At 48.3% G+C, this 17,437-nt stretch overlaps 1 protein-coding gene across 2 annotated transcripts in view; it reads right to left on the bottom strand.

The window, feature by feature from the left end:
* Positions 1–16,883, bottom strand: part of SLC9A7 (solute carrier family 9 member A7) — a 113,826-nt gene extending 96,943 nt beyond the window's left edge. The window contains exon 1 of one of the 2 annotated variants that reach the window (XM_040336295.1): positions 16,465–16,883. In XM_040336295.1, coding sequence (XP_040192229.1) covers positions 16,465–16,693 — 229 coding nt within the window. In that variant the 5' untranslated portion in view covers positions 16,694–16,883. The remainder of the gene's footprint in view (positions 1–16,464) is intronic. The other variant, XM_040336296.1, reaches the window with a different exon arrangement.
* Positions 16,884–17,437: the final 554 nt, after the last annotated feature.

The following is a 17,437-nucleotide window of genomic DNA, read 5'->3' as shown; positions in this document are numbered from 1 at the left end:
ATGAAAGCCTGAGGGCTTTCACACTGAGGTAAGGCGCTGGCGGGAGAGAAAAAAAATCTCCTGTCAGCAGCATCTTTGGAGCAGTGAGGGGAGCGGCATGTATACCGCTCCTTCACATTTAAAACAATGGGAAACCGCGGCAATACCGCCCACAATGCGCCTCTGCAGAGGCGCATTGTGGGCGGTATTAACCCTTTATCGGCCGCTAGCAGGGGTTAATACCGCACCGCAAGCGGCCGATTGCCGTGGCAATCCCGGCGGTATAGTGCCGCTATTTTTAGCAGCACTATACCACCACTGCGGCTCCCACTCAAATGTGAAAGGGGCCTAAAGCTGGCTGGGAAAAAAAAAAAAAAACACCACACCTGGGAGGTGGATGGAGGAATCCCTTTTTCTAGCAATTTGGGGCATGCCCTGGTTGCTAAAATCGCAAGGTCATCTGGTGATGTCACTAGGTGGCCCTGCCCCTTGGATAATTTAGCGGCAGCCAAGAAGCGGAGCGGTCAGTTGCAAGAAAAAGTATGTGAACCCTTTTGGAATGATATGGATTTCTGCACAAATTGGTCATAAAATGTGATCTGATCATTTATGTCACAACAATAGAAAAATCACAGTCTGCTTAAACTAATAACACACAAAGAATTAAATGTTACCATGTTTTTATTGAACACACCATGTAAACATTCACAGTGCATGTGGAAAAAGTATGTGAACCCTTGGATTTAATAACTGGTTGAACCTCCTTTGGCAGCAAAAACTTCAAACGTTTCCTGTAGTTGCAGATCAGCCGTGCACAACGGTCAGGAGTAATTCTTAACCATTCCTCTTTACAGAACTGTTTCAGTTCAGCAAAATTCTTGGGATGTCTGGTGTGAATCGCTTTATTGAGGTCATGCCACAGCATCTCAATTGGGTTGAGGTCAGGACTCTGACTGGGCCACTCCAGAAGGCGTATTTTCTTCTGTTTAAGTCATTCTGTTGATTTACTTCTATGCTTTGGGCTGTTGTCCTGTTGCAACACCCATCTTCTGTTGAGCTTCAGCTGGTGGGCAGATGGCCTTAAAGCGGGGGTTCACCCTATTAAAAAAAAAAAAAAAAAAAAAAAAAAAAATTTTTATTCTACCATTACATTCGGCATCGTAGCGCGAGCTACAGTATGCCGGTCTTACATTTTTTATCCCCGTACTCACTGTGCTATGGATCATTGAAGATTCCGGGGAATGGGCGTTCCTATGGTGAGAGAAGGTGATTGACGGCCGGCCCTGGCACGTCACGCTTCTCCGGAAATAGCCGAAATAGGCTTGGCTCTTCACGGCGCCTGCGCATAGCCTGTGCGCAGGTGCCGTGAAGAGCCGAGACCTACTCCGGCTGTCTTCGGGGAGCGTGACGTGCCAGAGCCGGCCGTCAATCATCCTCCCTCTCCATAGGCACGCCCATTCCCCGCGGGAGTCGGAATCTTCAATGATCCATAGCACAGTGTGTACGGGGATTAAAAATTTAAGACCGGCATACTGTAGCTCGCGCTACGATGCCGAATTTAATGCTATAATGATGTTAAGGAGGGTGAACCACCGCTTTAAGTTCTCCTGCAAAATGTCTTGATAAACTTGGGAATTCATTTTTCCTTCGATGATGGCAATCCGTCCAGGCCCTGATGCAGCCCCAAACCATGATGCCCCCACCACCATACTTCACAGTTGGGATGAGGTTTTGATGTTGGTGTGCTGTGCCTCTTTCTCCACACATAGTGTTGTGTGTTTCTTCCAAACAACTCAACTTTGGTTTCATCTATCCACAGAATATTTTGCCAGTACTGCTGTGGACCATAAATGTGCTCTTGTGCAAACTGTAATGTGCAGCAATGTTTTTTTTGGACAGCAGTGGCTTCCTCCCGTGAAATCCATTCTTGTTTAGTGTTTTACATATCGTAGATTCGCCAACAGGGATGTTAGCATATGCCAGAGTCTTTAGCTGACACTCTAGGACAGGGTTTCTCAACTCCAGTCCTCGAGGCGCCCCAACAGGTCATGTTTTCAGGCTTTCCATTTTTTTGCACAGGTGATTTGATCAGTTTCACTGCCTTAGTAATTACCACAGCCATTTCATCTCAGGGAAATCCTGAAAACATGACCTGTTGGGGCGCCTCGAGGACTGGAGTTGAGAAACACTGCTCTAGGATTCTTCTTCACCTCATTGAGCAGTCTGCTCTGTGCTCTTGCAGTCATCTTTACAGGATGGCTGCTCCTAGGGAGAGTAACAGCAGTTATAGACAATTTGTCTTACCGTGGACCGATGAACAGCAAGGCTTTTGGAGATACTTTTAGAACTCTTTCCAGCTTTATGCAAGTCAACAATTCTTAATCATCGGTCTTCTGAGAGCTCTTTTGTGTGAGGCATCATTCACATCAGGCAATGCTTCTTGTGAAAAGCAAACCCAGAACTGGTTTGTGTTTTTTTATAGGGCAGGGCAGCTGTAACCAACACCTCCATTCTCATCTCTTTGATTGGACTCCAGTTGGCTGACGCCTCACTCCAATTAGCTCCTGGAGATGTCATTAGTCTAGGGGCAGGGATCCTCAAAACTACGGCCCTCCAGCTGTTGCGGAACTACACATCCCATGAGGCATTGTAACACACCGACATTCACAGACATGACGGGAATTGTAGTTCCTTAACAACTGGAGGGCCGTAGTTTTAAGACCCATGGTCTAGGGATTCACATATTTTTCCACCTGCACTGGTAATGTTTACATGGTGTGTTCAATAAAAACATGGTAACATTTGTGTTATTAGTTTAAGCAGACTGCGATTGTCTATTGTTGTGACTTAGGGCTCTTTCACACGTCCGCTCAGTTTTTTAGATCATTTTTTTTTTCATCAGTTGATCCGTTTTTTCATCCGTTTTTCAACCGTTCCGTTTTTTTGACGGAAGAAAAATAGGGTTTTCTTCCGTTCAAAAAAACTGAGCTTAACGGAGACGGATGTTAACGGACGTTAGCGGATGCTCATCCGCTAACGGACGCTAACCCATAGGAAAGCATTGCAGTCCGTTAACGGACGTCCAAAAAACGGACGAACGGAACGGACGTGTGAAAGAGCCCTTAGATGAAGATCAGATCACATTTTATGACCAATTTGTGCAGAAATCCATATCATTTCAAAAGGGTTCACATACTTTTTCTTCAACTGTATTTTATTTCCCCGAACCTAGCTGACAGCTGATGACTCATTGGTTGTTAAGGAGCGGGTGGCTGCGGGTGGCTGCCACGTCCTTAACAACTATGACAGCTACTGGTTAAGAATGCTGGCGGCCACTAGTTTATTTTTGTGAATTCACTTAAACACCGTTTTATGCTGTATTTTCTAAGCGTTTTTGCAGTAAATACAGCATAAAGCAACAGTGAACTGATATTTTCAGAATCGCATGTGGTATACCGCATGCAATATTGCTTTTGTAAATGGAGCCCATAGTTTTCGGACAACGGAATTTAAAAGGTTTTCCTACTAGTTAAAATCAACAGAAGTCTAACAAATCGACAGTTGCCAAACAGGGATGGCCACACACCGAGCAAAATTTGGCTGGTCCCTGCTGACCTGGTTAAATTTCATCCATCTATGGCCGCCTATAGAGCTCTTGCACACAAAAAAAAAAAAAAAAAAAAGCCTTTTTTTACTAATCCGAATATAGGTGCACTGATGTCTAAGGCACATGTTCATACTAAAAATGTGTAGTCTGCTCCATTGAAGCATTGTTAGCAACATCTTGGCAACAAGGCAGAATGGGATGATGCCATCTCAGTTTTTTGGTCAGACTTCAGGAAATGCGTAAAAGGCCTTCACCTAAGGTAAGGGCATTCATTTTGGTCCAAGCTGCATAGGTGCCCCTTACATGCATAGGCAGTTTTTGGAATAGGTCAGGCATGTCCAAAGTTCGGCCTGAGTTCCGGTTTCGGACGGCCCGCCTGGTCATTTTGACATGCATGCCTTTTGTGGCCTCCAACGAATCCCCGAGCGCCGGGGCCAAAAGAAATACATGCTGGCTGCCTTGGAGGAGGCGGGACGAGCGAAGTGCATACAGCAGTACTTCCTGTTTACACTGCGACCTGTGTTAAAGGAAGTCCCGGCTCCTGTGCTTCCATTGGACGACTGTTCTGTCTATCACAGGAGGCGGGACTTTCAATGAAAGAGGCCACCGATAAAACAGGAAATTCTACTGTATGTCTGTCGGCGCTCGTCCCGCCTCCTCCAATGCTGCAGATGAATGAATCCGGCTGCAATAGTGAGTCTGCATTCATGGCAAGGAGGGTGCTGCATTCAGGGCACTTGTGAGGCTGTATTGATGGGTAGTGACCCTTATTTTGATTCACAGTTCTTTATTTAACCACTTCCGGACCGCCGCATGTACATATATGTCGGCAGAATGGCATGGACAGGCACATTGGCGTACCTGTACGTCCCTGCCTAGACGTGGGTCGGGGGTCCGATCGGGACCACCCCCGGTACATGCAGCGGTTCCCGTGGCTTCAGGAGCAATCCGGGACGAGGGCGCGGCTATTCGTTTCTAGCCGCCCCCTCGCGATCGCTCCCCAGGGCAGAAGAACGGGGAGAGCCGTATGTAAACACGGCTTCCCCGTGCTTCACTGTGGCGGCTGCATCGATCGAGTGATCCCTTTTATAGGGAGACTCGATCGATGACGTCAAACCTACAGCCACACCCCCCACACTAGGTGAACCCTAACTCCTACAGCGCCCCCTGTGGTTAACTCCCAAACAGCAACTGTCATTTTCACAATAAACAATGCAATTTAAATGCATTTTTTGCTGTGAAAATGACAATGGTCCCAAAAATGTGTCAAAATTGTCCGAAGTGTCCGCCATAATGTCGCAGTCACGAGAGAAGAAAAAAAAAAAAAAAAAAAAAAAAAACCACACTATCCCCTATTTTGTAAACGCTATAAATTTGGCGCAAACCAATCGATAAACGCTTATTGCGATTTTTTTTACCAAAAATAGGTAGAAGAATACGTATCGGCCTAAACTGAGGAAAAAAAAATGTATATATGTTTTTGGGGGATATTTATTATAGCAAAAAGTCAAAAATATTGCATTTTTTTTTTCAAAATTGTCGCTCTATTTTTGTTTATAGCGCAAAAAATAAAAACCGCAGAGGTGATCAAATACCACTAAAAGAAAGCTCTATTTGTGGGGAAAAAAAGGACGCCAATTTTGTTTGGGAGCCACGTCGCACGACCGCGCAATTGTCTGTTAAAGCGATGCAGTGCCGAATTTTTGTTGGATGTCTGACCGTGTGTATGAGCCTTTAGACTGAATCGTAATGGTTCACAGAGTGTCAGGCAAAATGGTCGGCCCTCACGCATGTTCACTTAAAGCGGTTGTAAACCTTAAATTTGCACTTTTACCTACAGGTAAGCCTATAACAAGGCTTACCTGTAGGTAAAAAGAATATCTCCTAAACCTGTACGGTTTAGGAGATATTCCCCTCGCAATGCGGGCGGCGCATGCGCAGGGGGGATCCACGGCGGAAGATCCGGCAGCCGCCGGACCTTGCCGATTTTAAATCTCCCACGCGCATGCGCGGGAGTGACGTCATCGCCGCTCCAGCCAATCACAGCGCTGGAGCGGCGATACCCGGAAGACACGCCGGAGCAAGATGACATCTCGCTCGGCGTGAACCAGGTAAGTGTTCACCTCGTTTTGAGGTAAGTATTTCATAAATCAGCTATTATGCGGTGCATACTAGCTGATTATGCATTTTGCCTTGCAGGTAAAAAAAAAAAAACTAATTATATATGCGGTTTACAACCGCTTTAATATCAAATCTGGCCCTCTTTGAAAAAAAGTTTGGACACCCCTGGTATAGGTGAATTGACCCTTAAAAAAAATTAAAAAAATGTAACGTGCCACTGGCAGGTTCTCTCTGTGGTTGACACTTATGCAATGGCCTTGTGGGAGGGATAGGGGACATATTTCTACGGCAAATCTCACCAATGGCATTTCAAAGAAATACAAGAAGGCTGTTGATTCAAGACACTGGCACCTTTCCACTGGGTAAAATTAACCTTCAGTTGTAATTGTTTCATGTTATTATCTTGACTACTTTAGATGTCAGTGCAGATCTGCTACTAGGTATTGTGCATTTAGCTCCTGGCTTTTTACATCAGCTTGTTCATTTTTGGTTAAGATCAGTCTTGGTCAGAGCAGATGTTCCCATCCAATAGCAGCGTCTGCATGACAGGCGCTCATATTTCAGACAACATTCTGTTCAAGGCAAACCATTCCTGTCGAAAACAACCCTGCTGAAATAGGATCCAGCGATAAATATTTAAAGCCACAATAGTCACCATATGTGACGTTTAGCACAAGCTCATGTTCTGCCCAGCAGCCGCCATGCTTTACCTGTCAAAGAGCCACAAATTGCTATCATTTAAACTTCGGCAGCGGCAGGAACACAATACTACCCATAGAGAGACAATGGTGTCAGAATGTTATTAGATAAGTCTCTGAAATAAATCAAACTGGAAATAAAACCACCGGTGTGGTTAGCACAGAGAAGTGGCAATCTACACAGAGTTTGGACTAGTTAGAAGAATGGAATGAATGACGTCTAAGATTTACCAGCACAGCCATCTGCTGCTATTGATAAGACAAAGTGACAACGCCAAATGCCAATTTGGTCCACCCCAGCTTCTACAATATGGTCATTATATACAGCTGCCAATTAAAGCCACCCAAAAATGTAATATATTGAATTATACCAGCCCTTGGATATGGTGGCTGAATGCATGGTGATCCAGTCAGTAAATATTTTCCACCTTCTTTTAATGGACCAAGTTGTCCAGCAAGTGGCAGTTTGAGAGAAAACATTTACAGCGGACCTTCAGACATTTTTTCATCTTTCCATCCCATTAAATCTTTTTCCCTTGTTTTAACTTTGGGTGGAAAAAAATAATAATAAAATTCTGCCTGTAAATACCCAAGGCCCCATGCACACGAGACGCTGCTAAACTCGAGTTCAGAGGCATTTGGGCATTTTTTTCAACTGCCCCTGAACACATTTAATGTTATCCTATGTGTCCATGCACACGATCACGTTTTTTGGCGTTTCAAAGCAGTTGGGTTTAGGGCCATTTTTCCAAACCCAAAGTTTTGGGTTCAGAAGCTTTCAGCTTTTGCGTTTTAGACGCAAATTGCGGCAAAACGCGGCACAAATAGTTTGATTCTGAGCTTGGGGAGGGTCTACAGTGTTTTGGGGATAAACGCTGACAGCCGCAAATCGCGGTAAAACGCCGCAAATCGCGGCAAAACGCTGCGCAATTCACAGCAAAAACGGGCGTTTTAAATGCCGGTTTTTGCCTTTGAAAAGCTGAGATTAGAGGCGTTTGTAATAGCGTCTTGTGTGCATGGGGCCTTATACAACCCACTTTGTTTCTTGTCTGGTCATTTGCCTAGGCTTATGACTTCATAAACAGCCCTTTCTCACACTCTTGAGAGTTTGCCAGGAAGGGAGGGGAGAGTCATAAAAGGGCCAATGAGAGCTGCAGGGCTGGAGTTGTGCCTCTGTAAATCCAGGAAGTGAACAGACACCAGCTTTAGCTTCCCACAGTTAGAATGGTTGCAGCCAGACTCAGTGGAGAGAGATTTGCCAAATGTACTTGTATTTGGCAAGTACAGAATCGCAGTATATATAAAACAATATACAAGGTGGTTGGAGGGAAGCTTCAGAATAGCAAAGATGTTTTTATTACAAATTACGTGAGCAGACTGCAGTTCCTTTTAATTAAAAGTGATTCAAAATGAAAGATTTTTTTGTTTGTTTAATAACAAACATTACCTGCTCTGTACAGTTTTGAATCCTCTTCTTTTTGGGTCCCCTACCTGCGGTCCTTGCTCCTCCCCCTTCCAAGTGACCCCCCCCCCCATAGCAAGCCTCTTGCTATGGAGGCACTGCCGAGCCATGCTCTGTGTCCATTTACACACAGCCTGGCTTAGCCCCGTGCTCTCTCGTCATTGGTATACTGGCTGTGACTGACAGCAGCAGGGGGTAATACAGGTATTTTTTTCTCCTACTTCCTGGCATAGATCACCACAGTGATCGCGGTGACCTACGCCACTTCCTGCTCCAACACTGTCCTCCCCTGCCGTCTTCTGGGAAACACACAGGTCCCAGAAGACAGCAGGGACCAGTGAGGATGCACAGCACGAATCGCGCATGTGCAGTAGGGAACCAGGAAGTGAAGCCATGCGGCTTCACTTCCCCGATTCCCTCACAAGGATGGCGGCGGGGGCAGCCGAGAGCCGAGCGACTGATTGGCTTCCGCTGTCGACATCACGGGCACCCTGGACAGGTAAGGGTCCATGTATTAAAAGTCAACAGCTACAGTATTTGTAGCTGCTGGCATTTATTTTTTTTAGGCGGACCTTCCCTTTAAAATGGTCAGCTTTCATTTAAAATATTTATACCAAATGAAAAAAAAGCTGTTGCTACAATCAAAAATGCAAGTTAGGCTTACCGGTAACTTGTTTTCCAGTAGGCTTTCAGGACAGCACCTGAGAGATATCATGGCTCCTCCTCCACAGGAAACACCTCCACCAATCAAGTCTTTAAAAGGGAAGCCTCCCCTTCCACTCTCCAGTTGGTTGTAGAGACCTCCAGCCCCGGCTGCAACACATAAGTGACAGTTATTACATAGTATTACAGCAGAATCTTTACATAAGAAAAAACCAAGGGCGGGTTGCTGCTGTCCTGAAAGCCTACTGGAAAACAAGTTACCGGTAAGCCTAACTTGCATTTTCCCAAAACGGCTTTCAGGACAGCACCTGAGAGGACAGTCGAGACTTACCCCCTTAGGGTGGGACCACAGCCTGTAAGACTTTTCTCCCGAACGCCTGATCATCTGCCGTCATTAGATCAAGTCTGTAATGACGGGCAAAGGTAGACAAGCTTGACCAGGTGGCTGCTCTGCAGATCTGTTCGGGGGTGGCACCAGCTCTTTCTGCCCAACTTACCGCAGCTGCTCTAGTAGAGTGAGCTCTTAGATTCTCCGGACATTCTTGACCTGAGATTGAATAAGCATTTGAGATGGCCATCCTGAGCCATCTGGCAATGGATCCTTTTGACGCCTGCTTTCCTTTTTTATCACCGGAAAATAAAATAAACAAGGCATCTGAACGTCTATATGCTTTTGTGGTTTCCAAGTAACATAAAACAGCTCTCTTGACATCCAAGGTATGGAATTCTTCTTCCTTTCTTCCTTTTGGATTAGAGCAAAATGAAGGCAGTATAATTTCTTGAGACCGATTTTTGAACGAAGCAACTTTCGGTAAAAAACTTGGGTCTGGTTTTAACACAATTCTGTCCGAAAAAATTAAACAAAAAGGTTCTCTGACGGACAAGGCTTGTAACTCGCTGATCCTGCGAGCTGTAGTGACAGCCACTAAAAAAACGGTTTTTAACGTTAATAACTTAAGAGACGCTATATTCAAAGGTTCAAAAGGTTCCTTGGTCATGGCCTGTAAGACTACTGGCAAATCCCATGCGGGACAATCCTTTACCACTATCGGTCTGGACCTAACCAGGGCTTTAAAGAACCTTATTACTAATGGATCTGCTGAAACAGATCTTTCTAGGAATACCCCCAGCGCGGCTACTTGAACCTTCAGGGTGCTCACCGCTAACCCTTTGTCGGCTCCTTCCTGAAGAAATTCCAAGATAGAGGAAGTTTCTTCTACAAATCTGCCTGATACAGAGCACCATGTATTGAAAGTCTTCCAGACTTTGAAATAGATAGCCCTCGTGACCTGTTTCCTACTCGACAGGAGAGTTGCTATTAATCTGGCCGAAAACCCTTTTCTCCTGAGGAGTTGCTCCTCAGAAGCCAAGCCGTAAGACTTAGTTTTTTTATGTCTCGGTGAAACAGAGGACCTTGTAAAAGCAGGTCGTGTCTCAGAGGTAGATGCCAGAACGGTCTGATTTGCATCAGTAGAAGGGCAGAAAACCAAGGCCTTTTGGGCCAAAATGGGGTGATCAGGATTACTGTAGTATTTTCCCTCTTCATTTTTGCTATGACCTGCGGAATGAGCTGGAAAGGGGGAAAAGCATAACAAAGATGGAAATTCCAGCTGTGTGCTAGGGCGTCCGTCCCCGCAGCTGACTTGCTCCTGTCTAAGGAGAAGAACTGAGAGATCTGTGCATTCTCTTGATTCGCAAACAAATCTATCGCTGGCTGTCCCCACTTTTCTGTTATCAGACTGAACACTTCCGGGTTCAACTGCCAGTCCGCTTCCCGAATCAAATTTCTGCTTAAGAAGTCTGCCACGCAATTCAGGGTCCCCTTTAGATGGACTGCGGACAAGGATAGAGTATGGGACTCTGCCCACCTTAGGATCTTTCCGGCTAAGACCTGAAGCCCTTTGCTTCTGGTGCCCCCTTGTCTGTTGACATAGGCCACTGTTGTGGCATTGTCCGATAGGACCTGTAAATGTTGTCCTCCTACTTCTGAAGCGAAGGCCAGTAAAGCCAATTCTACCGCCTTTAATTCCCTCCAATTTGAGGAATTTCTCGCCTCTCCTGCGGACCATGACCCCTGGGTCCAACGACTGTTCATGTGGGCCCCCCACCCCCAGGAGCTGGCGTCTGTCGTTATCCTTACTTGGGATGGGAAGGACCACAACAGACCCACCGACAGTCTTTCCTGGTCTCTCCACCACCAGAGGCTCCTTTTCACCTTGGTGGGAATTTTTACCAGTAAGTCTAAGGACTTCTGATCGCGGTCCCAGACCTTTAATAAAAATTCCTGCAGCGGTCTGAAGTGGGTCCTGGCCCAGGGCACTGCAGGTATAGAGGAAGTCAGGGTTCCTAGGACTGACATAATCCTCCTGATGGAAATCTCCTGACTGCCTTGTAGAAGAGAAACCATCTCTATCACCTTTCTTTGCTTTTCTTCTGGGAGGAAAACTTTCTGCTCCACGGAATCTATCTGGAAGCCCAAAAATAGAACCTGCTGAGACGGAATCAGGCTCGATTTTTGGAGATTCAGGATCCACCCAATGTCTTCCAAGTGAGACCGGGCCCTGTCTAGATCCTTTTGAAGCCCCTCCCTGGACTGGGCAAAAAACAGCAGGTCGTCTAGATAAGGGACCACAGAGATCCCCTCTAGACGAAGAGGTGCCAGCGCTTCTGCCATCACCTTTGTAAATACCCTTGGGGATGACGACAGGCCAAAGGGAAGAGCCCTGAACTGTAGGTGAACTATTTTCTTTCCTTCCCTCAGAGCCAATCTCAAAAACTTTTGGGAGCTGGCCGCAATGGGAATGTGTAAGTAGGCATCTCGTAAGTCTATTGTTGCCATGAAGCAACCCCGACTTAGGAGGTTTCTTACGGAAAAGATGGAATCCATGCAAAATTTTCTGTACAACACTGACAGGTTTAGTTCCTTTAGGTTTAAGATAAGGCGGTACTTTCCTGATGGTTTTCTTATCAGAAAAACATGAGAATAGAACCCCTGAAAAAATTCCGCTTTTGGAACCGGCACAATTACCCTTTGGTCCAACAGCTCCTGAATTAGGGACTTCAAAGCCAGGGCCTTGGCGGGATCCCTTGGAACATTTGTTGCCAGAAATTTCTTCGGGGGTTCTTCCCTGAACTCTATCTCGTAACCCTTTTGAAGAAGGTCCAAGATAAACAGATTTGGGGTGCTGCCTCTCCACTGGGGGACAAACTCCTGAAGTCTTCCCCCTACCTGTAGCGGAGAGTCATTGCGGTTTCTCGGGGGCTGGAGGAGGACGGAGGAGCACTCCACCCCTACCGCGACCTCTTTGCGCCGGCCACTTCTTTTTGAACTGAGTCCTTTCTTCCTGTTGCCTTTGCAGACGAAAAAAACGTTTGCGGATCGGCGCCTTTTTAGGCTTGATCGGAAAGGACTTCTTTTTATCCGCCGTTCGGTCAAGGATAGATTCCAATTCTGGACCAAACAGTAGATCCCCTGCAAAAGGTAAACCACACAATTTATTTTTTGAGGCCGCATCTCCCGGCCAGGTCTTAAGCCACAAGGCTCTCCTGGCCGAATTGGTCAAAGATGCTGACCTTGCTGTCATACGGATAGATTCCGCTGAAGCATCGGCAATGTACGACACGGCTGCAAAAAGAGTATTAAAGGAGTCCAAGATCTCCTGTTTTGGGGAATCTGCTGAGATGTGCGCTTTTAACTGGTTTAACCAGTGTTCCAGATTTCTGGCCACACAAGTTGACGCCATAGCTGGTTTAAGATTGTTCATCACAGATTGCCAGTTTCTTTTAAGCAGTAGCTCTATCCTTTTGTCCATAGGCTCCTTTAGTAAGCCCATGTCTTCAAAGGCCAAGTCCGTAGATTTTGAAACCTGAGAAAAAGCTGCGTCCAACTTTGGGATTTTATTCCAGATGGCTTCTGGGTTTTCCTCAAAAGGGAACCTCCTTTTATGAGTCCCAGAAAAAAACGGCTTCTTCTCCGGTTCCACCCATTCCTTCTTAATCATCTCAGTGATTAATGAATGCACTGGGAACACCCGACCTTTGGTATCCCCTAACCCTGCATACATTCGGTCATGCAGGGAGAGCTCTTTCTTTTCTTCCTCTATCCCCAATGTTGCATGGATCACCTTAAAAAGGCCTGCAACTTCTTCCAGCGACAATTTATATTTTGAAGCAGGTTCTGCCTCATCCTCATTTTCAGAATCCGAATTTAGTGGGATTTCTTGAGAATCGTCCTGGCTTAAAGGGTTAAAGAGGTTATGCCTTTCACCCAGCGAAGGGTCTTGTGAAACTCCAGCCTGCTCCACAGGTCTGGCCTCCAGACTTGACCTAAAGGCCTGAAATGTGGTACGGAGTTCTTTCTTAAGGGTGGATATTAAGTCCCCACCCACGGAAGGAGCTTCTTTCAGCACCTCTTTAGTACAGTCTGCACAAAGAGTTTTACTCCAAGAATCACTGAGCTTCTCCTTGCAAACAGGGCATCGCTTCTTCACAATCTGAGCCGAGCCTTTTCCCTGTATCAACAGACAAGATAAAGCACGCACGCTCAAAAACAAAAATGACAGTAATAAGCTGACACCCAGGTGCACTAAGGAAACTTAGCAGTAATCCCCTGTGCCCTACAAGCCAAGACCATCACCACCATGGCACCCCTATGTAGGAAGATATATCCATAGAGACACCGACCAGACAGGGAAGTGGGAGGTGGGGAAAGGGGGAGATGGGTGAAGTAACCCCCCTAAGAGAGAGATAGCTAAAGGTAATGTAGGACACTCCCTTACCTTAGCCTTGCTGGTGCCTTGGCTTGCCCCCTTAGCTGCAGTATCCTCCTCCATTGCAGAGTATTGCAGCAGCGTGCAGTTGAATGAGGACACGGTTCCAGGATTCAAAAACGCCGCCGCGCCGACCCGGAACCGGAAGTCCCCTTTAAGGCACCAGGAGACCCTGCCTCCTCCCTCTGCGCCTGCGCCGGAAATGACGCTGCGCCGACCCGGAAGCGCTGCCACTTCCTGCATACAGGACGCGTCTGAGGCCCTCCTCTGACGCCGGAGCCTCTCGCCTTGCGATGGGGTTTCACGGACCCCGCTGCTCCGCCGGAAAAAACGGGCCGCAACTTCCGGGCGTACGGGCTCTCCCCGAGCACAGAAGAGGGAGAAGGAGCCCACGGACCGCCCTCACCAGGCAAGTGGGAGAGTCATTCTCCAAAAAAACAGTAAGGGTGAGAACCACACGTCTCCCAGGCAGCCCTGAGAGATATCATGGCCCCCACCGGAGGTGTTCCTCCAGCTGGAGGAAACACAAAAAACTGGAGAGTGGAAGGGGAGGCTTCCCTTTTAAAGACTTGATTGGTGGAGGTGTTTCCTGTGGAGGAGGAGCCATGATATCTCTCAGGTGCTGTCCTGAAAGCCGTTTTGGGAAAAAACAGTAAAACATATTCCGGAAAAATGCACTACAGACCTTTAACTAGTAGATGTGTACAGAATATTTTTTGGGGGAATAAGGATACAATTTAGCATCACTTTAACCATTTCCAGCCCGACCCATTTCCGATTGACGTCTGCAATGTGGCTCCATTATCCTGACTGGACGTCATATCAGCACACCGATCATCAGAGCAGACACCCCATTAGAGGAGGTACCCACCAAAATGCCAATCCATACCCACCAGCAACGCCTGTCAGTGCCCTTCACAGATGCCAATCAGTGCCATCTATTAGTGCCTTCTCATCAGTGAACGAAAAATCTAAATTTTATAACCATTTTTTCAAAAAGGTTGGTCTTTTTTTTAGTAAAAAATAAAAAACCCAGTGGTGATCAAATACAACCAAAAGAAAGCTCTGCTTGTGCGAAGAAAATGATAAAAATGTAGTTTGGGTAAAGTGTTACATGATCGCGCAAGTGTAAAAGCGCTGAAAATTGGCATGGGCATGAAAAAGGAAGGAGCCCTGTATTGAAGTGGTTACTGAGATGTAAAAAAATATTTAAATTAATTACTAAGAAAAGTAAAAACTCAACAAAAAGAAAAAAACAAAAAATGTAACATCTGTGTCACCTGACCTACACTATGTTTTACCTTAATCATAAATAAGCAGATCCCAGAAACAGTCCTCCATTCTAAATAGTCTTCTGAGGACCCCAAAACGAAACTACGTGCCCAGACTGGATCCCTTGGCCTTGTGGGTGCCCTTCCTAGGAGCTCCTGCAGGATCTCATTGGCGCCACCCCCCCCCCCCCCGGAGATTAGTCCAGCATCCCACCTGCAGAGTACCTTGAGGAAGAGGAGGAGGCCCTACCTACTCCTGTCCTAAATCCCATCCTTGGCATTGTGGTATGCAGGGGCCAAAGGGGGCACCCATTACCCACCCACAGCCCAGGAACAGGGGGGGTGGGAGGGGTAGTCACCCATTACCCACAGCCCAGGAACGGGGGGTGGGAGGGGTCGTCACCCATTACCCACAGCCCAGGAACGGGGAGGGGGGTGGGAGGGGACGTCACCCATTACCCACAGCCCAGGAACGGGGGGGGGGGGGGGGGGGGGTCGTCACCCATTACCAACAGCCCAGGAACGGGGGGGGGGTGGGAGGGGTCGTCACCCATTACCAACAGCCCAGGAACGGGGGGGGGGGGGGGGGTGGGAGGGGTCGTCACCCATTACCAACAGCCCAGGAACGGGGGGGGGGTGGGAGGGGTCGTCACCCATTACCAACAGCCCAGGAACGGGGGGGGGGTGGGAGGGGTCGTCACCCATTACCAACAGCCCAGGAACGGGGGTGGGGGTGGGAGGGGTCGTCACCCATTACCAACAGCCCAGGAACGGGGGGGGGGGGGGGGGGGGTCGTCACCCATTACCAACAGCCCAGGAACGGGGGGGGGGTGGGAGGGGTCGTCACCCATTACCAACAGCCCAGGAACGGGGGGGGGGTGGGAGGGGTCGTCACCCATTACCAACAGCCCAGGAACGGGGGTGGGGGTGGGAGGGGTCGTCACCCATTACCAACAGCCCAGGAACGGGGGTGGGTGGGAGGGGTCGTCACCCATTACCAATAGCCCAGGAACGGGGGTGGGTGGGAGGGGTCGTCACCCATTACCAATAGCCCAGGAACGGGGGGGGTGGGAGGGGTCGTCACCCATTACCAACAGCCCAGGAACGGGGGGGGTGGGAGGGGTCGTCACCCATTACCCACAGCCCAGGAACGGGGGGGGGGGTGGGAGGGGTCATCACCCACAGCCCAGGAACAGGGGGGGGGAGGGGTCGTCACCCATTACCCAGAGCCCAGGAATGGGGGGGGGGGGGTCTTCACCCATTACCTAGAGCCCAGGAACGGGGGGGGGGGGTCTTCACCCATTACCTAGAGCCCAGGAACGGGGGGGGGGGGGGGGTCGTCACCCATTACCCACCCAGAGCCCAGGAACAAGGGGGGGTGGGAGGGTGTCGTCACCCATTACCCACCCAGAGCCCAGGAACAAGGGAGGGGTCATCACCCATTACCCACCCAGAGCCCAGGAACAAGGGGGGGGGGGGGTCATCACCCATTACCCGCCCAGGAACAAGGGGGGATGGGAGAGGTCGTCACCAATCACCCACCCACAGCCCAGGAACGGGGGGCGGATGGGAGGGGTTGTCACCCATTACCCAGCCACAGCCCAGGAACAAGGGGAGGGGGGGGGGCACCATTCACCCACAACCCAGAAACGAGGGGGGGCACCTATCACCCACCCACAGCCCAGGAGCAGCAAGGGGAGGGGGATCCTATCACCCACCCACAGCCCAGGAGCAGCAAGGGGAGGGGGCACCTATCACCCACCCACAGCCCATGAACAAGGGAGCACCTTCCCCCACACACACACACATCCCAAGCAATGACTCCATACAATACCATGCAGAGATGTGAGGGTCACCGCTGTGCATCTCCCATATGAATGTCATTGTGTCTCACCATAAATCATGGCCAGCCCAGTCTCATGCAGAAAACGAGCCCGCCTGTGTTTGAAGAGCCATATGGTGAGGATAGTTAAGGTGAGCAGTAGGATGAATGTCAGCAGGCTCACACTGTCCTGTCTATGGCTCTCCTCAGCCTCCTTCTCTGTAGCGATCTCCTCCATGGCGCTGTCCTCAGCCCAGGTCCAGGGGATCCAAGGGATCAGTACATAGAGGAGGCGGTGCATTCTTTAATCTCCAAGCACCTTCTTCCCTCTCAGACCTACGCACACCACAATACCGGCTTATATCTATTGCTCAGCAGACACAGCACTCGTTATTCTTCCTCCTCCTCCTGCCGCCTCCCGCTGATGATGACAATTACACGGATCTCCAATGCGCAGAATCCCTTCTCTAACCTATTGCGACTGACACAGCTAAGCGAGCTGCACTGCACAGCACGAGACACAGCGGCTCCGCCCACCGACACGCCCCTAACGGGGGGGGGCAGGCGTGACTCTGAATGTGTAACCAGAAGAGCCCTAATCACAGGGGTACTATATAAGACCCCCATCATACATCTATCCATTGTTCTTCTTTTCACACACATCAAAATATGCTAGAATTTACTATGCGTTTTCTACCACTTTTTGTTTACATCCCCAAAACATTGGGCTAGATTCACGTAGTAGTTACGGCGGCGTATCAGTAGATATGCAGTCGTAACTCTGAATCTACGCCGTCGTAAATTTAAGCGTATTCTGGAAACCAGATACGCTTAAATTAGGCTAAGATACGAGCGGCGTAAGTCTCCTACGCCGTCGTATCTTAGGCTGCATTCACACTATAACGCAGCGTATTTTGCCGCGACAAATTGCGGCGTATTGTACCGCGATTTGTAAACTTTTTTTTTTTTTTTTACAAAACATTTAACATTGTTGTCTATGCCGAACGCCGAAAGCCGCCTGAAAAAAAGGGTACGGGACTTATTT

The sequence above is a fragment of the Rana temporaria genome, chromosome 2 (genome assembly GCF_905171775.1).
Source record: "Rana temporaria chromosome 2, aRanTem1.1, whole genome shotgun sequence".
Classification (NCBI taxonomy): domain Eukaryota; kingdom Metazoa; phylum Chordata; class Amphibia; order Anura; family Ranidae; genus Rana; species Rana temporaria.
The sequence above is the reverse complement of the archived record's forward strand: the minus strand, read 5'-3'. Positions and strand labels throughout refer to the sequence as shown.